The 27,137-nt window shown below is 47.6% G+C and overlaps 2 protein-coding genes across 3 annotated transcripts in view; both read left to right on the plus strand.

Moving 5' to 3' along the window:
* Window positions 1–9,287, plus strand: part of LOC149340618 (ATP-binding cassette sub-family G member 1-like) — a 72,275-nt gene extending 62,988 nt beyond the window's left edge. Inside the window, exons 7-13 of the mRNA XM_089549448.1 lie at window positions 725–839; window positions 1,231–1,370; window positions 1,726–1,827; window positions 3,565–3,733; window positions 4,025–4,125; window positions 4,799–4,954; window positions 6,154–9,287. Coding sequence (XP_089405574.1) covers window positions 725–839; window positions 1,231–1,370; window positions 1,726–1,827; window positions 3,565–3,733; window positions 4,025–4,125; window positions 4,799–4,954; window positions 6,154–6,498 — 1,128 coding nt within the window. The 3' untranslated portion in view covers window positions 6,499–9,287. The remainder of the gene's footprint in view (window positions 1–724; window positions 840–1,230; window positions 1,371–1,725; window positions 1,828–3,564; window positions 3,734–4,024; window positions 4,126–4,798; window positions 4,955–6,153) is intronic.
* A 4,939-nt stretch (window positions 9,288–14,226) lies between these two features.
* Window positions 14,227–27,137, plus strand: part of LOC149340619 (beta-1,3-galactosyltransferase 1-like) — a 98,411-nt gene continuing 85,500 nt past the window's right edge. Inside the window, exon 1 of one of the 2 annotated variants that reach the window (XM_089549451.1) lies at window positions 14,227–14,530. Coding sequence is in view for 1 of the 2 variants with exons in the window: in XM_089549450.1 (XP_089405576.1) it covers window positions 14,480–14,530 (51 nt within the window). In the remaining variant the exon portion in view is untranslated. The remainder of the gene's footprint in view (window positions 14,531–27,137) is intronic. The other variant, XM_089549450.1, reaches the window with a different exon arrangement.

The raw sequence follows: 27,137 nt of genomic DNA on the forward strand, positions 1-27,137 counted from the left end.
TAGCATTAAAGGAAGTAATCGTCGTTGTAAACATTACATGCAGTAGCTTCACACATCCGCAAGTGCAACCGACCTTAAAATCAAGAACCTTCATCCCAGTTGATAAATTGAAGCCCTAACAAGGAAATATTAGACGCCACCAAACATCGCGATCGATTTTCTCGCATGAAGTTTAGACCGGAATTGCTGGATTTCTAGGTGCATTTCAAGTGTGAAACACCCTCCAGCAATAGTGCATCAGTGAGCAATGATAGTTGGTTGCTGCAGACGCCATGTTATGAAGGGAGCACATGTGACAGCAGGATTATAAATGGACGTTAAGAATATTTGACACGTCATGGAATGATTTCCTGCTTGCTCAAAATCATTTCATAATCTCCAAACTGTTGTTTTAATTGATATCTGATTAATTAATATAATCTCTGTAGCCATAGACGCTTCGTAATGCACCACGAGAGGGGGACAGTCTAATAGCTAGATTTTTATCTTGGGTTCTTATTCACGTCGTTTCTTTCTCAGTAAACTAGAGAGGCATTACCAAGCATTTCAGCGCTACAGGATTATGTTCAATATGTTCCAATATTGCCTCTATCAGAAGTGCCCATATACAAGGCAAAACTAAGGGGATATTTGAAGGTGGATGAATATGAAGTGGTCGCTAGCTGTGAAACCATACCAAATTACAGAAAAAATACAGAAAATTGTTTTCTTTTCCGCTTTTCAGCTCTACATGGTGTCAAAAGGACGTTGCATATACAATGGCCCAGTGGAGGATCTCGTTGAGTTCCTCTCCAGGCACCAACTGAACTGTCCGCAGTACCACAATCCTGCAGACTACGGTGAGTCTGCTTAAGCTGGAGTGCAGTATTGCTCAAGAACCTCTTGCCTGAACACGCTCCTCACTGTATTAGACGCAATCCTTTTTATACCTTTGCAAATGGCATTGACCTCCGCGTGAAGCTTTTTTGGTGCGTCGTCAGAGCTTTCATGCTCGAAACAAAAGGCATACGTAAGAGAGATATACTGTACATATCTGTGTGGCCATTCCTTTTTTCACTTTCTGACAGTCGCTCAAACATCCACGCGACTTTTTAATCTTGCAGTATGGAGTCGTTGAATATGCTGCGATGGTAGACCACTATAAGACCATGTAAAATGATAAGTGTAGAATACTCCGATCGTGTCATGTGCTTATGTTTATTGAGCATTCATCTCACTTGTTCCCAACAGTGGCTGAGGTAGCTGCTGGCGACTACGGCGACTTCACAGAAGAACTCTCTAAGGATTTTGAGAAGCCGATTCCCGAAGACAAAGATGCGAACGAGGACAGGCGAAGAACGAAATACGGCGGAAAAATAATGTCTGAAAAAGTAAGTACCCCACCATACTTGAATGGAGCTTCGCTGACTACTGCCGTTGACATGGTCGTTACGACTGCCTCTGCTGCTAAACTGGTCTTGTATTCAAATTGTTACATAAATCATAGGGATTTTTGGTCAACAATGTGGTGTCATTGAAGCAAACGTGCATTTAATTTACTGTCGGTTTGTAATACTAATAACAGGCCGCTGTTTAAAGCATGAAAAAACATGCACTTGCCGGCGCCTTTTGACTGCTTGTTAATTCCTACTGCATTATGCAACAAGCTTAGAATTGCTTATGAGCGATGTGTTGAATGTCTTGAACTTACTTTCGGCTGAATACATGGGATTTCTTGTATTTCAGCACATGGCCGAGGCAGACAAGCTTTACACCTTTACGACCTCCAGCTTCCATCAGCTGGGAATCTTGTTGAGGCGATGCTGGCTCTCCATTGCCAGAAACAAGGTTAGTGCAGAATTGTTAATACTATTTCATCAATGCGAATGCAAACGACATTAATAATAATAATAATAGCCTTTATTTCCATCAACATGATGGGGGAGGTTAGGGAAAAAAAGCTGGAAAGCTTGACTGGTTCCCGCCCCCCCATATCAAATACATGATTGCTTCCATCAAGGCAGAAATCAGCGGACAACAGAATACATTTCAAAGACATACACAAAACTCTAGACATACACAAAACTACAAATGCATATTTACGCGTGGAAAATAGCAGACTTCAAGCCACAACAAAAAGAGCACAAGATCCAAGAAAGGAGAAAAAAAAATCAATTCAGGCACAGTAGGATGAAGGTAGAAATGATCTTCAAGTAAACACATTTGAGCACGAAAAAAAAAATCTTAGGTCCTGCTTTGATGCGTTTTCGGGATGTACGGTGTGTCTATAACAAATATTCAATATTTCTGGCAGTTTATGTTTAATCATTTGCTTTCCGTAGTTTGTTCTGCTGTTGACATTGAAATATTTGCCAGATGGTATGTTTTCTACACTAACAAGAGTGTGTTCAGCCGCCCGACATAAACGAGGAACACAGTATGTGATGCAAAATCTGCGTTAATTGAAACCGATGCTTTGCAACTGAATAATCGCTACAGTTGGGACCGCGGCGTCTAACGAATGGTTTTTCATTACGTCATAACATATTCTGCACGCTTGCCAAAAATCCGGCAAGGGGTGCAGGCGCCATTGCGTGCGTGTGATTCAGTAAACTGTCTTTCATGCAGATACGATGTTTTTTTAACGTCCTGAGAGCTTCGGCAGTAAAGGGTGAGAATAATCTAAGCGTGCTTATGGTAGAGCGCCGACTCTGCAATTACATACATCAAATGAACTTGCGAAGTATGCAGGTCACAAAGATTCCACTTGGTTTGGTTTATTGGGGTTTAACGTCCCAAAGCGACTCAGGCTATGAGAGACGCCGTAGTGAAGATCTCCGGAAATTTCGACCACCTGAGGTTCTTTAACGTGCACTGACATCGCATAGTACACGGGCCTCTACAACTTCGCCTTCATCGAAATTCGGCCGCCGCGGCCGGGATCGAACCCACGTCTTTCGGGTCAGCAGCCGAGCGCCATAACCACTGAGCCACCGCGGCGGGAGATTCCACTTCATTTGAGCTCTATTAATTACAGCTATGACAGCTATAAATGATTACAGAGGAGTTCGCCCCAAGTCAGCGCTTTTATGATCCAAAATTCTATCATGGCATTTTATCCAGAGTTAACGTCCCATAGCTGCACGTGAGCTATGATAGATGGCGTGGGGTAGGACTCCCGATTAATTAAGAAAACCTTGCGTTCTCTTAAACTCACTGGCATCGGACAACACACGGGCGATGGAAGCCGAACCTCACAACCACTAAGCCACCGCTGCGGGATATCCATCAAACTAATTATGTGGAAGTCATTTCCAGTAGCTCCAGAATACGGGTAGCAAAAAGTGCTCAAATGCAGTTAGGTTGGTCGTAAGCACACGCATGTAAATTGCTTCATCAGAGACGGAATGTAGTACACATCATCTTTTGTTTGTTTGTTTGTTTGTTTGTTTGTTTGTTTGTTTGTTTGTTTGTTTGTTTGTTTGTTTGTTTGTTTGTTTGTTTGTTTGTTTGTTTGTTTGTTTGATGCTACGCGAATGTGTGTGGGAAAAGACTTCTCAGCATTTCGATGTGAAATTCTTTCAGGTGGCCACCCCATTGAGGTTTGCCGCTTACCTGGCCTTTGCCATCATGATGATCATGCTCTACTACGACATTGGCAGGAAGGCGTCCACCGTGATCAACAACGCCAACATGTTCTTCGGCATGTGCTGCATCGTTATGTTCCAGTCTATCCTGCCAACGGTCATCGTCTGTAAGTGCTATTTTGAGATGTCCGCTTAAAGTGCCTTCTTTGATGACGCATGTGACTGTAAAAATAGGGCGGCTTCAGGGAAGCGTAGTCTAACCGTTTACAGTCAGTTGACGATAAAGTCTCTGAAAGAAAGATTGCCAAACAATCAGTAAATCATGGCAAGCAGGGGGCTTCCGTCAGACTGAGTCTTATTTAACCCCTGCTTTCGGCGACTTTAGAGGCCTGTTAAAGCGGTACGGATGGATGTTTTATGTTCAAGTAGTTCTATACAGACTATTCTTTCTTCCGCAGTTCCCATAGAGATTTCGGTACTGCAGAGAGAACACAGAAACCGATGGTACAGCATCAAACTCTACTATCTGGCTCGCTACATCACGGAACTTCCGTTTTTGGTAAGTTGCTTAGCTCGGTAAGAGTCATGACCTGATGCTCATTCTTTCAAGCCCTAGCTGACTGATGATAACTATCCTTATCACACCTAACTTGCTGGACTTTTCAGTCACAACCACACAGTTGTCTAAGCTAGCCCATCCACTGGCAAAATGTTGCTGTGGTCCGGAGATAGCGTGATACTAGCAATAGACTTATTCGTAAACGAAAAAAATGATATTTTAACGTATTATTGCCTTTGAAATTATACGACCGCATTAAATTAGTAATTATATATCGGGATGCACAAATAAGTATGCTTTTCGGAAACTTTCATCAAGTCAGCGTATCATAGTGGTTGAAATAATTATTCGATCACCGTACAGTCTAGCGTGGTTTTTGTATGCCAGCAGTTGTCAACACAACCCGCATATCTTACTAATCTTAGTTACTCAGGCAGGCAAGACTTAGGAAGTTCGTTCAAAGGATAATGTAACGCAACAAGCTTCACTTGTCGCCAGAATCACCTGCCTGTATTCCAGGGAACAACTTGTAGCGATTATATGACGCTTGATAGCTCTAAATGATTGTTCTTGTTTTTTTCGCTAGCCCCAATGCAGAAAATCATTTTTGCTGTTCACACGCAGCCATTTTTCAAAAGACATTTTTCACTGAATAGTGTCCGTTCTCTCGCAGACAATTCCCGTGATCATGCTCATAGCACTCATCTACTACCCAACATCGCAACCGCTGGAGCTGTGGAGGATAGCAAGCCTCACCCTGTTCAACATTCAGCTCTGCAGTGCCATCCAAGCGCTAGGCCTGATCGTTTCTGCACTCACTAAGCTCCAGGTGAGATGCAAGCAGTGACTGAGTCAAGCCTTGATCGCCCATTTACACTTTTGCATGGTCACACATTCTTTGCCGTCCACTTGCCGGAAAAAAAAGTTATCGCCTGCCTTACGCTGCGTTGCTGTCATGCTATGAATTTAGCATGATTTATTTACAAGTGCAGTCTTTGCCAAAAGTAACCAGGCTGCATGGCTAGCTTCTAGCTCGTACAGTGGAGCCCTTATAGCTTCCCTGAAGCTGAAATGGTCGTTAAAGATAAGGACTGGGGATCTTCTCACTTTCCAACACCTTTCGATATTTAGGAAAGCCACGAGGGCTCCACTATACAATCTAGAAGCAAACCATGCAGCCTGGTTACTTTTGACAAAGACTGTACGTCTGCAGCAGACTGATCCAAGAGCTTTATGCGTTACGAATCATGTACGCAGGCTCGAAGATGTATCCTTCGGCATAGTTTAAATGTTGCTAAATATATTCTATAATCAAGTAAAAAACATGTTGGCAGCAAGAAAGGAATTTGAGTGGTTCCTGTGCATCAATGTGAACATGAAAATACGCTCAAACTTTCTGGCAGAATACAATATTGTAAAGTTCATCCAAGAAAACTTCATTTAGTCCGAGTGGCACAGTATGGGAAGCAAAAACAAACCCAGGCAGCAGTCCTCTTTTCTTATCGATCGTAATCGACACGATCTGCGTCCCAAGCTGCTATTTTCGTAATCTTAAAATGTAAAACTGAAACAACCTCAGGAGGAAAATATCAACCTAGTTGATACGCTTCTTCAGAACATCAATTTAGCTGGTTAAGCTATATTAAGTTTCTCGTTGTGACCTGAGAACTATCTAATCAGAAGCGTTTGCTCTCGCTCGTTCCTTTAGCAAAACTCCTCGTAAATGGGGTGATAAGGTGAACATTTCCATAATAAAACTGGCATCAAATCTTTGGCGAAACATTCACCTCAGGACAGAAGAGAAAACGTTTTCATGCGCATTTCCGGCATGGAGGAAAATTATAACGAACAATCCCTTCTTTCTGGTATGCTTGTTTAAATCGTTCAAAAGATGCGTCTGAGTGCCTGAAACTAGAGCTGAGAAGGCAAGAGCACGACGTTTGATGCGCGATGCCTAAAATAACTCTCCGCCAAAAACTGCACTCCGGGGATTAAAAGCTTACCATACCCTCACCTCTTTCTTTACAGACCGCGGTGTTCGTGGCGCTCCCGGTGGTGTCACCTTTCTTCTTCTTCAGCGGCTTCTTCGTCCAGTCGCACCTTGTGTCGCCGTACATACGTTGGTTGACGTACCTGTCGCCCATGTACTACGCCTACCACGGCATGCTGCTCTCAGTGTACGGATTCGACCGACCCGCGCTAAGTTGCGACGACTTCATCTGCCTCTACGAGGACCCGAACGAGTTCCTCCAGTTCACGGGCACCGCCGACAAGAAGTTCCACGTGCTCGTGCTCTCGCTGTTCGCCTTTGAGCTCGTCTTCCGCACGGCCGCCTTCTTCCTGCTGCGGCTCAGGCTCAAGCAAAAGGAGTGAAAGGCTTAGCACGGAACATTTCCGAGGACTCGGTCACGGTGTTTCCAAGGCAGTGCCTCGGCACCGACAAGAAAGTGAAGCCTAGAAGACGTGTTTGAAAATGGCGCCTCGCTCAGTTCTGTGTTGTTGTGGTCGAATACGTGTTCTTGTAATATGAGTTCATCTGCATTTTGTATAATCACCATTTATAGTTGGGTACATCAATATGACAAAGGCCGCCACGGTAGCTCAGTGGTTATGGCGTTCGGCTGCTGGCTCGAAAGACGCGGGTTCGATCCCGCCCGTGGCGGTCGAATTTCGATGGTGGAGAAATTCTAGAGGCCCGTGTACTGTGCGATGTCAGTACACGTTAAAGAACCCCAGGTGATCGAAATTTCCGGAGCCCTTCACGACGGCGTCCCTCACAGTCTGAGTCGCTTTGGGACGTTAAACCCTCAAAACCAATAAAAAATTTGACAAAGCCAGAATATTGGCGCTGAATACATCGTTGCCATTTGAATATGCCACTAATTCACTCTATTTAGCAAATTTCGCTATTGTTTCACAGCGAAATTTACGTTTTCTCGACTGGTAAATGTTCAGCTAGTTTTTGTTTCTTCTTAACTAATATGAGAGCATTTATAGGGCTTGCAAATTAAGTAAACGGTATCACGAGCCGTCATAATTGATCCTTGTGACGCCGCTGACTGTGTACACAAGTTTTTCTTACTCCTTGCTGAGTGGCCTTTAGTGGAAATTAGCAGTACGAATCTTGCTACTGCGGAGAAGAAATGGTAACACTGGTCACGACTAGCAGATCCATCACCCTAACGAATAAGTGCCTGTTCAAACATACTTGCTATGGATGAGCTTCCGTCTTTTATTCTTTTTGTATCATGCCTATTTCCTCTAGTGCTTTTTTGCACAGACTCAGGTTCAACGAGGCATGACACGGGATCATTTATTACATTTCTTGCTCTCCATAGCCGGTGGATATGCTTGCTGCATGGAGACGTAATTATGACAGTAGGTGTGAACGTCCCTCATAGCGCTACGAATGATTTAACCAGCCAAGGGTGAGTTTTCCACTTATTCTGGTCGAAGTTATCTGTCACAAGATCGCTACCAAGCATGAGGTGCTGGTTCCTGTTTTTGACAGGGGCTTTGGCACGAACTTCTGTCTGCGCAAGCCCTGGTGTGCTGGTCACATACTGGCTAAAAGTGTGAGTGTGCTGTGCTAGAGCTCTTACAGTTGTTGTAAGAGCTTTGAGTTGCACTTCTTTCATTTGTAGCATCTCTTATAAGCTGCTGAACTAAGTGCACTGAGTGAGAGAGTAGTGTTTGAAAAACTCTTGTTTGTTACATCAAGCTTGTTTTACTTGTATTAAAGACCTACCCTTTAGCTCGAGGGAATCTGAAAAATTTACTGTGTGGTTAATAACGTAGGAAGCAGTGAAACTACAAAAAGTGTCCCAGTCGTAGCGTTGATGACCGGCAGTGTTGGCTGATAGTTCTTTCATTTAACGACAGAGCTCGCGCCGTGTTGTATGCATTTACTTAATGACTGCAGCATCGTTGATTTTCTGCTTTTCTTTTTCTTAAGGCCAGCAAAGACGTTCAGACCGTGTTTTGGTTGTACTTTGCTATGTGTACTACTCACGTCATGTTCTATGAGTATGGTCAGAAGTGTGGTTACGCCATGCAACGCAAGCAGCAATCTAAGAATTACGACGGAGGTTGCTTAGTTTTGACAAGTAATGGTAGCAGATGCGTGCAGCCGGACTCTTCATTCTGCGTGCGCAATGTAGTACTTGTGAACTTTTGTATTTTCTTCATCTATTATTGTAACAGTGAAGTTTTTCCTAAACTGTTGGTTCAAGTTACTTCTCAACTATATGCGCCCCGGCATACGGCTCTGAGTTGAACCATATTTCGTGTGTGTACTTAAGCAACCATGCATTCATTAATGTCCGCCTGAATGCCATATTTCTTGCCGTTCCACTTACGTAATCAGTTCGTTTAACACGGTGCACGAAGCTTACGTGAAAGCGGTTAATCTGCCCTTCTCGTTGCGTGTGCCTTATCTTGAGGCCAGCTCCTTCACTTCAACTGCTCAATGTACTTAGATCAAACCACTATAGGTCTAGCACACATTTCATGCTCCCGGCCGCGGCGGTTGAATTTCTTTGGAGGAGTAATTCTAAAGGCCCGTGTACTGTGCGATGTCAGTGCACGTCAAAGAACCCCAGGTGATCGAAAATTCCGAAGCCTTCGACTACGGCGCCTCTCATAGCCTTAGTCGCTTTGGGACGTTAAAACCCATAAACCAACCAACCAACACTTCATGCCATTGTATAGAATCTATTTTTATGTTTTTCCACCTGTGTTCTTCTTATTCCTTTTGTCTGCATTCATCACTCAAGACTTCATTTGGCATGAAAACAATGCTCACTTGTTTTTCATCATTTTTCTGCTATTTCTTGATTTTGTTGGCTGGCGTTGATACGTTGTCAACCTTCCATTTCCGGAACATGTGGACGTATGCCCTACGTAGTGCTGAAATGATGTGCGCCCTGCCTACGCTAACATCCAGCGTCTATTTTAGTGAAGCTAGTAAAATATATAGGTAAAGGAAAGAAGGGAAGGATAGGCAGGCAGGAATTTGATGTTTGGCTTTCTGCTGCCTATCAGTTTCAACGTGACGCGCACACTCACAAAACGGCGCTCAAGTGTGTCACTGGTACTGTATTCATAAGTCTTTACAGCTGTGACTTTAGCCGTGGAAACGGTTTAGTTACGATGTGGATGTGTTATACTGCTGTCACACGGGCACTTTCGATCGCGATCGGTCTCGAGCGCGGTTGAAGTTTCAAGCGCGATCGAGATGGACAGCTGCTACACGTATCCACTCGATCGCGATCAACTAGTTGAAATGCTGCATACAAGATGGCGCTGCTTGTACTATCATCATCACCATTGATTTTTAATAAATTTATAATAACAATAGTTAATAAAACTTTCTTGTGAAAATATCAAACTGAGCAGCAAAAACACCTTAATTACTTTCTGCTGCAACCAGCAGTGGACTTGATAGCGAACAGCAGCAAAACAACGCTCGGTGCACGCGTGAATGGTAGCGCCATCTAGTGACAAGGCGCCAAAGCACATCAACGCTGTGATGAAGAAGTTTTCTTCCGTAATTACTGGTAGCTAGGGTCAGTGCATTGCAAGCCTTTTTTTCGTTCCAAGAAGAAAAACTGCAAATAGCAGAAAATGTAACAACTGACTAAAAGCAAGACAATTGCTTCGCCAGGTGTCGCTCTTGCGAGGTAAACACACTGCGTTTAGTTAGGCCTAAGAGCTTGAAAATCGCCAAATTATCTGAAAAACAGGGGCTAGCTGTCGCTTAAATCTCTACGCGTGGGCGAGAGTGTGCGAAATAAAAGCGAACCGCTACCATTTGAGCGAGCTATCGCGTCGAAGAATCAAGCGGTGACATGTGTTTATTCCGAAGCGGGCGAGCAGGGCGCCGCCATCTTGTCAACGCATCCCCTCGATCGTGCTCCATGCGCTCGAGCAGGATCGAGGTCGATCGCGATTGAGTTCGCCGTGTAGCAACGCCGGATCTGCATCGAGTTCGATTTCGATCGACTCGATCGCGATCGAAAGCGCCCGTGTGACAGCAGTATTATGTGTTGTGTCTACAAGGATACTGTAGTAAGTATCGCATCTTACTAAATAGCATGGTTGGAACTCGTGAAAGGGATCAAGTTCCTTTGCTCTGAACATGCAAACTTTACTATCTATGAATAAACACAAGCAGGTTGCAAGCTTGTAGCCTGCTTATTATCTTCAAAACCCAGGCATCATCATATATGTCTTCACTTTTCTTGGCGTAACATCAGGCTTCAGCCCTTGAGCCTAAAAAAAAAAGAAAAATGTGGAACGACCCACCTGCACGTTCCACGGCATAAATGCAGTGTGTTATGTAACCGGGGCGTAGGAACAAAAATGTGTATTTCAACATACAGGATGAGCGCGCTGGTGTCGGTGAGTGGATAAGACAAATGGACCATACTGCGCTGGTGATAACATGAGGCAACACATCTTCCAACGGCAAATACACATGCTCATCATTTTAACCTGGTCGCCACGGTCGTTTCCAATTGCATTATGCAGCGAATGTTCCTTTAGAACGTAATTCTTCTAGTGGTCTTGAAAATCGGCCGGCACGTTTGCGGTAAAAAGAGGAAAACACCAATCATTGTAGTCAAGGTCAAGGTTTGCAAATTGCGGTCTTCAATGGCTACCTGCGGACGGAACAAACTGGTATTCAGAAGGGAGCAACTCGCTTCCTCAAACCACAAGCCACACCCCCCACACCGTCATACTTTGGTCTCCACGAGAGGCGTTTTGAGGCAGCTGCAAGGCAAAGAGTACCTTGTCCTTGACATTGAAAACCGCGAACAAGAACTGAAGGCGTGTCAGGGTTACAAATTATGCGTAACTCAGGAAAACAGCGCAGCTCGAAGAGTGGGTGGGCTCGAAATAGTAGGGGCGAGGCTTCGGTCTGTTTCCTAAATGCGCTCGCGCAAGCAGGCTTTCATTGAGGTCCTAAGAATGAAGCCCTGCTAACGAAAGGCTGTGGTAAATTAACTTCGAACAAACTGGAAAAAAAAAAAAAACTTCAGTGGGTATGGCAACGTCGGCTAACGAACGGATTAAAAAAATTAAAAGAACGAGAAAACATTGATGCTTGCGGAAGCGGAAAACACTACATTCGTATCTTGCCTAGTTTTGTCGTGGATCGAATGAGCAAGGGCTGAAGCCTTGAGTCCAAGCTCTATTTCGAGCTATTATCACAGGGGACGTCCTTAGCACAGCCTTCCCGGGGCTACTCTGAAAAAGTCAGTCTCAAATTATGTGGTTGTTACCGGACTGTTGGCTGCAAAGCGCCCACCAAATGCGCGTCTCTGTGTCCTACCTTTCGCGGAAGCATTATCCGCTAATTCGCCGTAAGGACCGAAATACGCACGAAGTTTCTCGTGTGTGACAGCTGCATATAAGGGGCGCACTCAGTTTTGCAACCACAAAATAATGCAATCTGCCATTTCCTGCGATGCTACGTCACGACAAGAGAGTGAGGCGCAGCTGTCGTTTCCGGATGTCGCTGCAGGATGCGACGCCCTCTCAGCTATCCCCTCGTGGTCCGCTTAGAAGGGCCTCGCTGTTAGGTAATGACTTCGCCCGGCAACCGTTTCCTGCCAGCCGAGTTGCACAGGCGCGCCTAACTGCGGAAGCTACTGAACTAATCTCGCCTCCAGCTTGCAACAGCCCTGTCACTCAATTTAATCTCCAGTCAACTCGTAGATGCCTTTCTTGTGGCAGTGTTCGCGTTTAATACCCTAACAATGTGAACATTTGTGTCATTAAGTTCAAGATCTCACGACTAAACTAGTCGAAACAATGAAACACGGAAAAAAAAGAAGTAAATATCGGAAATGTCGGCTACAGCTGTTCTTATGTTGCTGTAACCGAAGCATCCGTCAACGATAAGCCACGATGCTAACAGTCTCTCGCTCAGCATGCCCACATGTCAATGCGTTGGTGCACAAACAACTGGGCCAACGTAATGCAGGACAAGTAGGCAATGGGATTTCGCGTAGGCGTAGATAATTCATCAGCCACCGCAGTGAATCAGTGATTATGGTGCTCGGCTTAATTCTGACCCGAAAGAGGCAGACTCGATCCCGGTCACGGCGGTCGCATTTCGATGGAGGCGAAATGCGACCGGTCTCTGCACGTTAAAGAACCCCAGGTGCTCTATATTATCCGGAGCTCTCCAGTACGGTGGCCCTCATAGCCTCAGTCGCTTTAGGACGCTAAAATGCCCTAAAACCACAAAATGAAATGTAAATAATACATCACTAGGTGACATCTCCAGGTGACATCTTTGTCTTGTTTTCACAGGTTTGAACCTTGCCCTGGTCGAAATTAGCGTGTTTGCCGACCACCGACTTCAGGGACTGCGATTAAAGAAAAAAAAAAAATAGAGGTCGACGTATACGGAAGTAAATACGGTATATAATACAGCACTCGCAGTGTGATGAAACTTCGGCCCTCAGTTTGAGCGAACATATACATAAGGTGAGAAATACGCATGAGAAGGAAAGCGAAGAAGCCTTTTATATTAATCAAGAAAAGTTCTCTTGGCGGAAATATTCGTGACTTTTCTTTCCACATTAAAAATGAAAAAGATGAAAGTGACGGAGGTGAGGCGACCATCGACGCTGAAGATATAATGCGACAGGCAAAAATCAAAAGTAAATATGTATGTTCCAAGAGGGTCAAGTCCGTGCGAAAGTTGTATTGAACAAAGCAAATAAAAACAAACTTATCTGCCACTTTGAAAACGAAAATAAACGTGGCTTCATACCGGAAGCCAAAATATTGTTTCTCTTTCCTTTCGTGGCAACCAGGAGCATTTTTGTGCTGACTGCTGCACATTCAAATTCCTAAAGCTGAGAATTTCGCCGCTGCAATTCAGCATCATACGAGGAGACAAAAAATAATAAAACGAAATTGACACCCAACTGTTCTTAAACAGCTCGCAAACCCGCACACATAGCAAAGTGGATTGCTAATCCTGAGCAGCTTCACGTCATGGCAACGAATGGTCACTGGCCGTGTTGCCAGAAATGATCGCTCAACTGAGGGGGTGGAAAGTTGACGATTACGTTTCATCTCTTCAGCGACAAAATGTTTTAAAGGTGATGAGCTGAAGTTATTTGGAGATTCTCTCCGGAAGAAGGTTACTCAAATTCAGGTTCTTAATGAAATCTATGCCATACTTCTTACCATGCCATTCCTAATCCTCAACTCTGTAGCAACAACACGGATATCCAAAGTGCGTTAAACTCTTCTCTGAAAGAAACTCGAAGAAACTGACCTGCCATCCACAAACTGGAAACAGCTTTTAAAAGACGTACGCAAGTAATGGAGGTGACAAAAAGAAAAGTGTTAATACAAAGCTTTCCAGCAGTCGCAATGGGTAAGTTTTAGGAAGCATTGCAATGCATGGTGCAAAAAGCTCGCTAGTTCAGACTTCAAAAGACCTGAAAATGTGCTTGACGTATACGAAACCTCGAATTATAGAATAGCTCCAAAAGAGCAGCCCAGAACCGTTCTCAATGGGTGCCTGCTTTTGAGATGGGAAATAAGCGGCGATCACGATTTTTCACAGTTATGTCAACGTTATGCGTGCACGCGGTTGGGTGTGTCGAAACAGAACTGCTTCAAAATACTAAAGTCCATCCCGGCCCCTTTTACGGTGCGACGCAGTAGGGGTGGAGACCCCCTTCCCCACAGGCGGTGGCGCAGCGCGTTCACCATTTCGCCTCAAAAACCGCGAACGGCACGTGACGAGTCCGCGGTTTCGGCGTGCTGGAAAAACGGCGAGCAGCAAAGATGGAAGCGCGGGCGCTGCGGGGAACGCGCGGGAAACTACGGTTGTAACGTTGTTTAGGTAACGCAAAGGAACATGTTGATGGGAGCTAAGTGCACGCTGTGGGGAAATGTACAAATCTGTAATATGTCTAGCTATTACACAGCTATACAGCTATTACTAGTTTCTCAGGGCACATTTTGTGGTCGTAGGCCAGATCGCTGAACTCTGAATCACGCGCGCATCCGATTTTGTAGAACGTTTTTGTGTATCGCCAATAGACGGCGCCACGCTCGCGCTTTCCGCAACTCCTTTGCCGGCGTGCCGTAGACGGCAGCGATGTGCTGCCGCTGCTGCGGCGTGATGTGTTGGTGCGGTGCTCGACCTCAGGTGCTCGGCTCCGATAGGCTCCTGTGCGCTCTGATAAAGTTGAAAACGACGCGGGAAAGGATCGTGCACAGGCCGAGGATGCCCTGATGCTGCGGCGGCGAACACGCGCGGACCATCCCCGACCGCAGCATGCCGACCAGCAATCCATGGAGTTGCGACTAGGCGGCGATGGCACCAACTACGTTGTCCAGACGGCCTCACGCCAGGGCCAAGTCTCAGGTGAGCCGTAGTGCGTCGCTCGGCACTGCACCGCCAAAAATACGGAACCGTTCGAGGTCGCCGTTCAGTTCCCGAAGCAACGCCAACGTCTTCTCAGAGTGTGCCTCCGGTGGACGTTCTTTATCAAGGCGCCCCACAAGCGGAGCTTCGCGAGGTTTGCCCGTTTGTGTTCGCGGATCGTGCTCCGAATTGAGCTGCCGGTTTTCGGCGTCGCCGTGCTTGCTTGGAGGCGGCGCCGCCTCGGGTGTGGGCGAGGTTCCTGCCAGCTGCGACCAGATTTGGAACGTTTTGAAGAAGCCGCGCGACGCCCGCATGCCCGGTGTGACTGTTTGCAACAGGCGTCCGCTGCCGCGTCCTTCACGAGCGAGACATTGAATTGACTGCCGTCATGCATGACAGACGCTGGCGCGCGCTCCGGGCGTTTGTCCCGAACGAAGCAGCTGTGCTTCCCGCAATCGCTGCTGCAGCCGGCACTCAGAGAAGGGTTGCTTGCTCCGTTCGAACACGGAAGACTCACGGCGCGCAACGTGTTGCTTGCTTCTGTTTCTGGTGGTACGCGCGGCTATAGTAGAAACTGAAAACCGGTTCGCTCGTGCTTATCTGCCGGCTTGATCTCATCCTCTCTTCCTGAGTTGAGCGCTCGAATTTGCTGGACGGCTGTGGCTGAAGCGGAAAACTAACCGTGGAAACCAGGAATGCTGAAAGTTTTCCTCGGGAGGGAGTGGTCTGGTGCTCTAGATTACTGCTGGTCAATATCGCGCACTCGGCAGCCTTTGTTTTTCAAATGTTGCCGCTCTGAGATTAGGGTATTTTGTTAGTGGCGCTCCTGGCTTGAGAATAGCGTGACGGGATGCTGGCGTGAGGCGTTGGCAGTACTCATGTTCTGGAAGTTACGAGACACCACGCAGTCAGACTAAGATTGAATTATGCTCGCGGAACGATAGTTCCTTTCTCCTTTTTCTGTCTGAGTGAATTGTGACCTTTTTCTGTTTTGTGTTTCTGCTACCGGAACTGAGTTTACCGGCGCACTGACTTTTTTTATTGTTGTCTTTGATGCAGTTTGTGGGCTTGAGGTGAAACGTTTCGCACTTGCCATTTTTTAGCACGCTTCTTGGCGTTTCGCACGCAGATCGCGTGAGCTGGCAGCGCTTCTTGGGAGAGGATAACCACAGTTCTCTGTTCTCTCTTTATTACACCCGGCCAGGGTCGACCACTGCGTTGGTGTCTTCTGGAGCAAACTGCTTAAATTGCCTGCGAATGTTATCTATACGCGGGGCTATATACTGTGTCGCCTACCTAGAGTGTGAGCTGGGCTTAAGTCGCAGCCCTATCTTGTCCGAAAGCTACATCGCTATGCGGCTTTTTCTGTGATTTCGGCTTGCGCATCGTTAAATCTTTATCAGCGTCTGCCGTGAGCTCCTCGACCGTTAGCGACGCAACGTGCGACATGCTCCTGCTACGCGGGCCCTCTCATCCCCGTGAAAGCTTCACTCTTTGGGGTGAGGGAAGATAGCTGTCATAGAGTTATCATAGCACCTCTGGAGAGAAACCGGAAGTTCTCTCGTCCCCGTGCACAGCCACTAGACATTCTTGCTAACTGGAATAGCAGCCATTAGTAACGCTTCTTGGTCTACCGTTGTCGTATTGTCTTGCATGTGATCATTTGTGCAGTCCATCCTTAACCTCCTCATGAGCTCTCCTTGCTTTCAGGTAATCGGTGGCTCATTGGATGTGGTTGCCGCAGATAATTTTTGTTATATTTATTAACAGCAGACGCAGTAGCGTCGGAGTATTATATCGTTGTCGTGTACTAGAGAGGGCATATTGCGCCATGCCGTCACGAAAGTGTAAGAAACAGGAACGTACAACGAATTGTGACTGTAAAAAAGGTATACAAAAATTCAGAACATGGAGTACATGCACACCGCAGTGCAAAAAGAACAACTGTCCTTGTCACGACTCAGAAGGAAAGGAACAACTCTATTCACGAGCGCATCTGGTGTCTGGGACATTTTGGCGAAATCGGGCGCGGCTTATTACAATGGCGGTATTAACAAATTGGCGCTCCCCGTACGCTTAAGTCGACAATGGACCAGGCCGCCCGTTTCCTGTTTCGCTGCATTCTGACGCGACTTTTACATTACCGAGCTAATAGTTTCAGTGTATATTCACCAGTACCAGCCGACGTTCTTATGCCATTCAGCAGATGTGCCGCCGCGGTGGCTCAGTGGTTATGGTGCTCGACTGCTGACCCAAAAGACGCGGGTTCGATCCCGGCCGCGGCGGCTAGAATTTCTTTGGAGGAGAAATTCTAGAGGCCCGTGTACTGTGCGATGTCAGTGCACGTTAAATAACCCCAGGTGGTCGAAATTTCCGGAGCCCTTCACTACGGCGTCTCTCATAGCCTCAGTCGCTTTGGGACGTTAAACCCCATAAACTAAACTAAACATTCAGCAGATGTGTTACGCGACGTAAATCTCTACCCTCATGCTTGTGTAGAACCTGGTCGAAGCATTTTTCTTGGGGCATCAGTTTTGAAATCAATTTCATGGCATCAGGTGTAAAATTGGCGGTGGGCTCATTGGCGGTGGGCGCATATTTCTTAAGAAGTGAGAGAGGGTTGGAAGAACCAGCGAAGTGAGGGTGAGAGGGGAACATTGAGGGGTGTAGGGGAGTGGAATGATAAGCAATAATGATGGCATTTCCACCTCTGTCCTTGCTCTGCATGTGTCTGTAAAGGGGTGGCAGGTTATCATTTTACGTTTTTTGCTTGACATCGCTTGTGTAGGCTTGCGCTCAAGGAGCCAGGCACAACCCATGCGGAACGGTATGAATCAGGAGCGCAAATAAGCGGCTACCACCGACAACTTTCGGGTGAACTGTCGAACAACTGCAGTGGTCACCGCAAGTTCCCAACGTACGACTTCTAAAGCGAGGACAGCCAGCGAGCCTCACACGCTGAGGACACGCTTCGTTCTTCACGCATACCTTCAGCCGCGCCACCGGTGCTTCTGATCTGTATGCGTGGTAGAGCTAACTCGCAGCGTCGGAGGAAATCCAGTAACCACCCTGTGAGCGTTGACGCCCTTCTCCTCCTACCGCGCTCTAGCGAAAGCTTTGGTCGATCGCTTTCCCGTGCAAGTCATCGCTTGAGCGAGTAATCGCCGCGGGTCAGGCTTCAGTTCTTCGTTCCCCTACTGCCCTGCCTTTCGGCAGCTTTGCTTGTAAACTTCAGGCATGTTTTGTTTTTTAGTGCCAAAGCACTACTTAACGCGATCCCAACCAAGAGTCTTGTGTGAAGCCTCGAGTAAGCTCGGGTAAGTTCGGAGGAGCGTCGCGCCAGCTGCAGCCAATAGGAGGAGGACGTCGCGTCATCTGCCGCCAAGTGGAGAGAGGGTGTGAAGATGAAGAGCGAGCGAGCGCATGCAGACGCCAGAAGGAAGACGCGAAGAATGAACACATGCTTTCGCGCGTCTACTCGTTTTAACCACCTTAAAAGCCTACCACCACTTTGTTTCTAACAACCGGTCAGGCTTTTCCGCAGTTGCTCATGCAAACGCCTGCGCAATGTTGCTCGAAAGAGCCTGGTTGGATATTGTGCGTGCGACTTCTTTAATCTGCCTGAGAAGCGCTGCGGCACCTTCAATCTCAGACCCGATAGCCTGCACTTCGAACATTTGCCTTGCCTCTTCACTGAATGGCGGAAATTTACGCCTACTTACATGTTTACGCCCCAGATCAAATAATGCGTTCTTAAGAACTCTCACTTTTCGATTTGTTGACGTCTTGCTGCGGTCGTGTGCCTTGCTCTTAAGTCTGAGTCCCTTTCGCTGTCACTCTGATAATTTTAATGCTTTTGCAGGCATTTCAGCGCGTTTGGAATTTTGATGCCGAACATACACTGTCGCAAGTTCTCTGACAAAATCGTACCGTCGTGTTTTTCCGCAGCATTGCATGCAACCGCGAAGAATGTTTTTCTACCACTTGTAAAGCGGTTGCCAAATTTGGCATTCATCCGTATCCGGCGAAGCCAGGGGCAGAGGTCAGGGAAAGTGGGGGGGGGGGGGGGGGGGGGGCCTCTGAGCCGGTAGCCTTTATATATGTAAATATTTGTTGTATTTATGTGCGTAATTTATTGAATGTTTTTTATCCTAAAATAAGTGACCGGACGTTTACTCCTGTGCTGATGTGAATATCAGCGATAGCTGGGTGTTTCATCTTTCTGTTATACGCACTGTAAATGGCTTAAGTATCGTGTTTTTTGCGAATCGTTTTCAACTCGCGAAAACTTGACGGCGCCAATAATTTGGTGGCAAAATTTCGGCTTACAATTCCGGGAAAAGTGTCTCGGAGTTCAGCACTTTCTTATCTTCAACGAGAAGTGAAAAATTCCCTATCAGCTCCCCTTGGGCGGGTTTTGTTCCCGAAGCGATTGCTCCGTCGCCTCCAGAAAGCACAGCGACGAGTTATAAAACGTAACTCCTTGACTCGCCGCCCGAGTCTGGTTGCTTCTTATCGGATTCATGGGTTCTTTATGCCGAGGCATTGTCCTCTCCGTCAGATTTTGAACGTAGTGACAGCTTTGCGCGACTTTTGCGAGTCATATTCTGTATTGAACTCCAGTAAATTTATGCAGGATAGGTATGTTGAGGTCACCGCTCTCGCTAAGAAATTTCGCAGGCAATCGAATTGTTTCAGTGTCCTCATTCAGGAAAAACATCCGTACGTTTGTGGGTTTTCGCTTAACCTACAGTCTCTGCTGTGGTCGGAACCATGGCAGTGAGGAATGGTGCAGCGCTGAGAAACATTTCTGTCTCTGTGAAACCGACATCTAGCATGACTACTTATGAAGAGAGAGCACTGTTGGGACTGGAATTGAAATTGGTTTTTGAGGAAAGGAAATGGAGCAGTATCTGTCTCACATATCTCGGCGGACACCTGAACCGCGCCGTAAGGGAAGGAAGGTGGGTGTGAAAGAAGAGCGAGAGAAAGAGGTGCCGCAGTGGAGGTCTCGAGAATGATTTCGACCACCTGGGGATCTTTAACGTGCACTGACATCGCACAGCACACGGGAGCCTTTTGCGTTCCGTCTCCATCGAAACGCGGCCGCCGCGGTACGATTCGAACCCGGGTACTCCGGCTCAGTAGACGAGCGCCTTAACCACTGAGCCACCGCGGCGGGTCCCACTTCTGCTTTCGGGAAATTTAGTGCATCATAAACTTCGACTCGAGCTGAATTCGTGAAACGCAGTTGAACCTCGTTAAGTTGAAGGGGCCCGGCGATCGCTTGTTTATAGCCGTGGGTTCGTTATAGCCCGTGTTGACTGAGCTTCCAAGGGGAATAGTCATTCCTTTGTTATATCCATTATATCGTTATAAGCAGTTTCGGTGTAACGAGGTCCGACTACATTGAGGTCGCGAAAAATAAGCCGCTTATAGTATCTGAGGTAGATAAGGCGGGTATGGGACTGCAGCGTTAACTGTATTGAATTAGCCGGCTGCAGTAAGCTGTCAAGGTTGTGTGTCGGGGGGGGGGGGGGGGGGGTATGTTTGCGTGCTGTTTTATAGCGTATAAGTGGGCGTTGCGACCAAGGTTGGCCGTGTGGTTTAGTGGGACGGACATGCCGGTTGTGCGATTATGGGGATCGGGGTGCGGAGTGCGCAGACAACGTGGACGACAACGACGACAGATCTCGCAGAACGACACCGATACAGCTCTCGTTGTGAGGCTACATTGTCCAGCTGCTAGTAGGTTGTCATTTAGGTTGCAGTTCTTGAGGTTATGAAAGCATTGTCCAACAACCTCAGTCCTATTTTCTGCTTTAGCACACCTGTCGCACAACAGTTAGCAGCTGTGCTTGGCTTCTTCGCTGGTGCAGGCGAAGCTAAAGCTGCATGACCTGGAATTTAAAAAAAAATATCTACCTCCTCGTGTCTTAGTGGCATATATAGTGCGAATTACGTACACCCTCCAGCTATTCGGGTTTGAACCTCACCGTGGCGGCCGCGTCTCGAGGAAGCGAAACGTAAGAAGGAGCTCGTGTGCTACGCGATGACAGTGCACGCTAAAGACCACCAGGTGGTCGAAATTATTCCGGAGCCCTTCACTATGGCACCCATTTTTCCTTCTTTGACTCCCACCTTCCTCCCTTCCCTCACGGCGTAGTTGAGGTGTCCACCGAGAAGCGAGACAGTTACTGCCCCATTTCCTTTCCTGAAAAACCACAGGTATCACCTATTCTGTAAATGCTCAAGTGTTGCTTGTCTGCTGCGCCACGATAAGCTCGTTTTGTTGCACCTGTGCATGAAGAGGGGAAAATAACGCGGATAAATGTTGCCAGTCCCGTGTACTGTGCGATGTTAGTGCAGGTTAAGAAACCCTATAGGTGGTCGAAATTTCCGGGGCCCTCCACTACGGCGTCCCTCATAGCCTGAGTCGCTTTGGGACGTTAAACCCCATAAATCAACCAACCAACCAAATGTTGCCAGCTTTGCTGCGTCTTCTGATTAAAAGTCGTGTCGCGTTTGGGGTTGGGCCCAGTGGTTGGTTGGCACAAAAGAGCCGCTCGTGCCAGCGTCTTGCAAAATCGAAGTTTCGTCCGCGTCGTCCGCGATGTTGTGGCGTTTTCTGTCGCGTTCTGTGCGAAATTCGAGCCGCTTTCGGAGCTCTAAAGACCTCAGTCCCATTGTTCGTCGCTGATGCACAGGCAGGACTGTAGTGGAGCAGCTTTTAAGCTGTCAGAGTGAGTGCCAGTGATGGCGGCGTAAGCTTTCGACAAAAAAAAAAGACAAAAAAAAAAACCTGACACCCCCATTGCTACTGGTAAATGATGCATTACGATCGTGCTTTGGAGGCAGAAACCTCTCCGTATTGTTTCGAACGTCCTGCTACGAGCACTTTTTTTTGTTCTCGGTGCCTAACGTGTACGCTTACTTCCTATATAACGTATGGGGTTTGAGCTGGCAGTAGCAGGGCACCGCTGTATTTTATAAGTTCGCTTTTGAATATTTGCACCGACATTGGCGTGGCTTGGTCTGCAACGGCAGCGAACAGTTCGCCAAAGTCTCCGTTCATGTTTTGGACGCTCACAAGCAGAGTGCACTACCACAGAATGTTTGCAAACGGCGCTCTGACCTGCTGCCAGAGGTCAGCTTTTGCAGAAAACCGCTTTAGAGCGAATACTGTGGTGCAGAGAGCGCTGCAATAAATGGAGGGGGGTGAAAGAAAAACTCGATATGCGCCTCCGATGCCCGTTGTGTCTGCACAACGCGGATTGGGTTGCAAAACGTTGATTTCGTCCCGCGGAACTTGCATGCAAGCCCATACGTTCAAAACATGGTGGCTTATGATGCGGAACCAGCGCCCTCTTCTCAGTTATTGGACAACTGAACAGTGGCGTCATAATTAAAGCAAACAAAAAGTGGTACGTCATAGCCACGTGATTTCAGGCGGGGAAAATTTAATCCTCGAACGTCTCGATGTTCAGCACGACACAGGAGATAAAGACGAAGGAACGAGACAGGGCGAGTGCTGACTACTGATGGCACACTTTTAGATAGCGCTGGCTCCGTCTTCTTCCTTCGTCGTAGCCTTGTGTCGCGCTATATTTCAAGGTGTTAACGTACCAACAGGTCCAACTGTTTGTCGTATGGTGCCCGAGAGGCGCAGTTTTATGTAAAGTTACAGCTCGTTGTTTGGAAGCTGTTCTTGGCCACCCTAGTTTGTGAGCAGCGGGTCGTGACAGAATTGTATCGATCGAGTTTAGCTCACATTAAAAGGCAGTAGTGCAAATTTCTAAACAGAGTCGTGATTTATTAGTTTGAATAATTACACAACGAGATGCTTCTGAACTAACCCACGAGACAAATTTAGAACTTGCACGTATGCAGAGAACTAGCTAGTTGCTGTGCATAAACATAAGAGTTCTACAAGGCTGTTTCTTGGGATAGTTGGTTGTTCATAATTTTGACTAAACGAGAGCGCCGAAGAAGACGGAGACATGAGATTTCTGTAAAGAGCGCTGCACTTTCTCAGTGAAATTATGTCTTCTTAGAACACATTCATGGATAATGGACATTTCAGTTATTGCAGTGAAAAGCGACGTAGACCAAATTAAACATAAAATCAAGCGCTAACATAATAAGCAAGCAGTGAAATGTACGAGAAAATGAACATATACGAATATTGAGCTCTCAGTCTTAAGAAATATTAAAGCAAGCACTTGCTGCAGATGATTACCCGGGCATGTATCAATAAAACAACTGACCTCAAAAAGACTGCTGTGTGCCTAACATACAAACAGAAACAGCATCTGAGCATGCCAGAATTGGCCAAGGGAGCAAACCATGACATGTGACGTACAGCACTCTTTTGTGTCATTTATAAAAATAAAAGGGCAGTATCCCGTTTTCGTAACATCGTCGTAACGCACTGTGTACAAAATCATTTTCAATTGCAGTTTTTAGTGATCAATGATAAATTTCGCCGTGCTTGTAGCGTGTCCCACCAGGCATCGGGTCCGAGAGCACCGCCGCAGAGCCGAAGGAGGAAGGAACGTGGGCCGGAGACGGGGAGTAGGGGAAGTGAAGGAAAAAACTGTATTTACATTATATACAAAGAGCGGGACTGAGAATGGCTCTCAGTGGAAGGGGAACGTCTTCGTCAACCGTAGTCGACTGGAGCTAGCAGGCTTCTCTCGGCCACACTCACGGCCGAGTTAAATATCGTCCGGTTTCCCCAGATCCCTGGCTGGGGAAAAATGGTCGACGAGCACTGTCCAATCGGATGGACCGAAGGGGACCTCCTTGTTACCGCCCACGGCTGGGCAGGTGCGAGCTTGTCCACTCTGTCGCAGCTGGGTCGAAGAGAGGGGAAGATTGCTGACTCATCCAGCCCCGCGGGGAAAGGAATCTCCTGAAGTCTTTCAGCAGGGGAATGAACTTGCCTCCCCGCCGATTACCCAGAACGCGAGTCGGGGACACAGAATTCTTCAATTATCCGCCAGCGTGACGGCGCCGCCAGGTCGCCTCCGCATTCACGGTGGTTGCTCGGACAATAGCTCCTGGGCCTCGCCTGCCTTCGTCGCCGCTGCACTCCGTTCAAGGAATTTCGCTGGGGTTTTGGCTGACAATGGCCTTTGACATCCCTGCCACACTAATCCGCTGAGGCTCGGAGGGGCATTCCAAGCTTCTCACTTCCCATGGTCGTCGCGAGGTTGTCGACCCTGGCGATTGTTCACGGTAGCTGCATGATCGGGCCCACGTGGTCCGAAGTGGTGGTACCAGGAATCCAGGAGCTGAATACCTCCCTCTTGTTCGTTTTCCACCTGTCATGAGGTTTCATGGGAGCACGTGCTTCATGAAGACCACTGCCTCTGGGCATGGCCTAAGTGGACACAGGTGTGACGGGAACACACAAAGAGAGTTAGGGGGGGGGGGGGGGGGGTGCAGAAACACAACAGCACGTCCGCCGCCCGAAGAGGTCTCGTAGTGGTTGCAGCCAACGCTGCTGCGCGCAGAGACCTGGAGTTGTGTCAGTTCGGCTTTTGGTCACAGCTGGGCCCAAAGGTTCTTCTTGCTTCGTTGACAACTGTAACGGTCTCAACCAGCAAGGTACACAGCCCAACAAGCAGAAAGCGCCAAACCGACTTCAAGAACTGCCAAGCTGTGTTCGGTCGACAAAGTCTGTTTAGAGAAAATGAGCTGTCGCGTGAAATTTACGTCCTCCTCCGAAAGTTGACATGTTTGACCAAACCAGAATACACAGAGCTTGTTTAGCCAAAAGGGAGGAAAATTTCCTAAAATTTTGGGGGGTGCCGTAGCACGGTGTATGTCACAGAAAGCCACCGCCCGTGAGAGCACAAAGGGAAGGTGGAGCTGCTGAACACACATACAAAACAGACAAAAATGATTCCCGCTAAAGCAAAACCAAAATACAAATTTGCATAGCGGAATAACGTCTGGGGAGTCAGGAAAGGGCATTACACGGGAAAGCTTCGGCTGAGGCCATCAGCGTTTCCATTACCTCGCACTTTACTGCAACGCATGTAAACTGAGTCCGGCAATGCCAATCTCCAAATTTTCGCTCTCATTTCGCATAGGAGAGTGATATGAACAAAAGACAAAAAACAAGCATTAAACTCAATATGAGATTATGCGCCATATCTGCCCCTTGCGCGGCCGCGGTCCGACAGCTGCTTTAGCAGATGAGACATTGCATAATGCTAGGAATTTCAGCTTGCATTTCTGTACAGGAGAGTTAAATGAACAAAAAGAAACAAGCAATAAACTGAACAGGATTATTCCTCGAAACCGTCCAGAAACAGCGTTACGATTAGAGGAATTTACTGGTTCCTATTCTTCAGCCGCCCTCTGCGCGGCCGCGATCCGATAGCTACTCTAGCAGGTGCAAAATTACACAAGGCTAGAAACTTCCGCTTGGGACCCTGCGCTGTTCTTCGTCCAAGTCTCGCGTTTCTGAAGTTTAGCTGACGCTCAGAAAGCAGAATGCGAGAAGGGAGCGAACGAGTGCGAATGCCGTGCCAGCGAATCTGCCTTTCTCGGATTGGGTTCGCGCGTTGCGTCCCCTTAGCTTGTGTTCCCTTCAAGCGGCGCGTGCGAACTCTTGAGCGCTGAGGGGCCAAATTGGGGCGGGTAACCGGTTGTCCGGTTTTCTGTGCAGCAGTCAACATGAGGCGCACTTTCCCCTTCATTAACATTCCCCGTTTGGCCACCTCTATACGCTGCCGCTCTGTGGAAACCCTCGCTGTTGGTTTGCGGGGCGCGTCACTAGCCATTGCGGAACCGTCACAGGTTAAGTCGTCGGCGTTCGCCTCTTTGTCCGTTTGTGATCCAGCCTGCTCTGGCTCACTACCGTGAGAGTTTATAAGGCCTTCAGGGCCACGTTTGCCCTCTTCACCCGCGTGCTCTGCTGGCGCTGCGAATCCTGGAGCCTTCGAACTGGTAAGGACCTGCGCAGCATCATCTCCAAAACAAAGGCCTTTTTCTTTGGGCAGCATATCCAAGCGATTTGAGAAAATCGAGGGATACTGCAAAGGCAGGTTTTGGGAGACGGCTGCCTTGGTCAGACGCAGCTCGAGGGGGCTCTCGATCGCGACGCGGACTGTAAGTTGGTCGTGTTCGATACCTTTCCTATCCTTATACTGGCGGTACAGCAGGCCAGAACGGAGTTGGAAAGGTATGTTCTTTCGTGACACACCTATGTCACTTTGGTGACTCAAGTTGCGTAGAGTCTGGTCTTTCTCTTGCTCAGCGGTGAACGTTTCTCTGTCCACACGAAGGAGTTCGAGAAAGCCATCTGAGTGGGGCAATGCTAGATTGGTATTCAATTCCTCACCTAGCCCCAGCTCATCACTTGCGCCTGATTCGGAAGACTCACTGTAGCTTGCACTACTATCGGTGCTCTTAACCCCTGTGCTAAAAGTGAGTAAGTCCTGGGCTGGCTCGTCATTAGGTAACGCGGAGCCGTCACAGCTTAAGTCGCCGGCGTTCTTCTCATCCACAGTTTGCAATAAAGCCTGCTCTAGCCCATCACCGTGAGAATTTACAGGCTTCGGGCTTACAGGCTGAGGTTTGCCCTGTCCAACCACGTGCTCTGCTGGCGCCGCGACCTCACGAGCCTTCGAAATGGTAAGGACCTGCGCAGCATTGTCTCCAAAACAAAGGCCTTTTTCTTTCGGCAGCACATCCAAGCGATTTGAGCAAATCGAGGGATGCTGCTTAGGCAGGTTTTGGGAGATGGCTGCCTCGGTCAGACGCACCCCGAGCGGGCTCTCAATCGCGACGAGGGCAATGGGCAAAGATACGCAGTTTTCATTGCCGACTTTAATCTCTTTTCGCGCCGAAACCTCCTGATTTAATGTCGAATTCCTCTCGGCGCGCTTCGCCAGTAAAATTTGCAACTCCAAACGCATTAAAGCAAGTTGCTTTTCATCGGCTTCCTTAAGACGAAGACGTTCTTTTTCTATCCTGTCAGCCTCCTCCTTAGCGGCTTCCTTGCGGTAAAGGCGTTCTTTTTCAATCCTGTCAGCCTTCTCCTTGCGTTCCCTTTCAACCCTGTCGGCCTCCTCCTTAGCGTTTCTGATTCCCTCCTGAATGACTTCCCAGGTCTCCCAAATTTTGTCACCCTCCTCCTTAGCACCACATTCCTTAATAGCCTCAATCAGCTGCGGCTTTCTGTGACTCTTCCTGGCCTCAATACCCAGCTTTTCACACAGCAACATCAACTCTGGCTTCTTTAGCTTGCTCAAATCCATGGCAATTCCCGAACGAGGACTTTCAAAAATAAGCTGCTACGTGAAATGCTTAAGCGAGCACGTGCAGAAAACAATCTACAGGAAGTGATAAATTTCCAGAGTTATCAAGCCTGGCAGATTCTTAAAGAAAGTCAAGCGCTCACCACTGCTGAAGCCAGGACCAAGCGTGGAAGATCCCACCGCTGCCACCAGTTGATACATTTGTCGATGCTAGAAGCGTGTCCCACCAGGCATCGGGTACAGGAGCACCGCCGCAGAGCCGAAGGAGGAAGGAACGTGGGCCGGAGACGGGGAGTAGGGGAAGTGAAGGAAAAAACTGTATTTACATTATA

This window comes from Amblyomma mixtum, chromosome 6 (assembly GCF_055824585.1).
Source record: "Amblyomma mixtum isolate Tamu chromosome 6, ASM5582458v1, whole genome shotgun sequence".
NCBI classification, from domain to species: Eukaryota; Metazoa; Arthropoda; class Arachnida; order Ixodida; family Ixodidae; genus Amblyomma; species Amblyomma mixtum.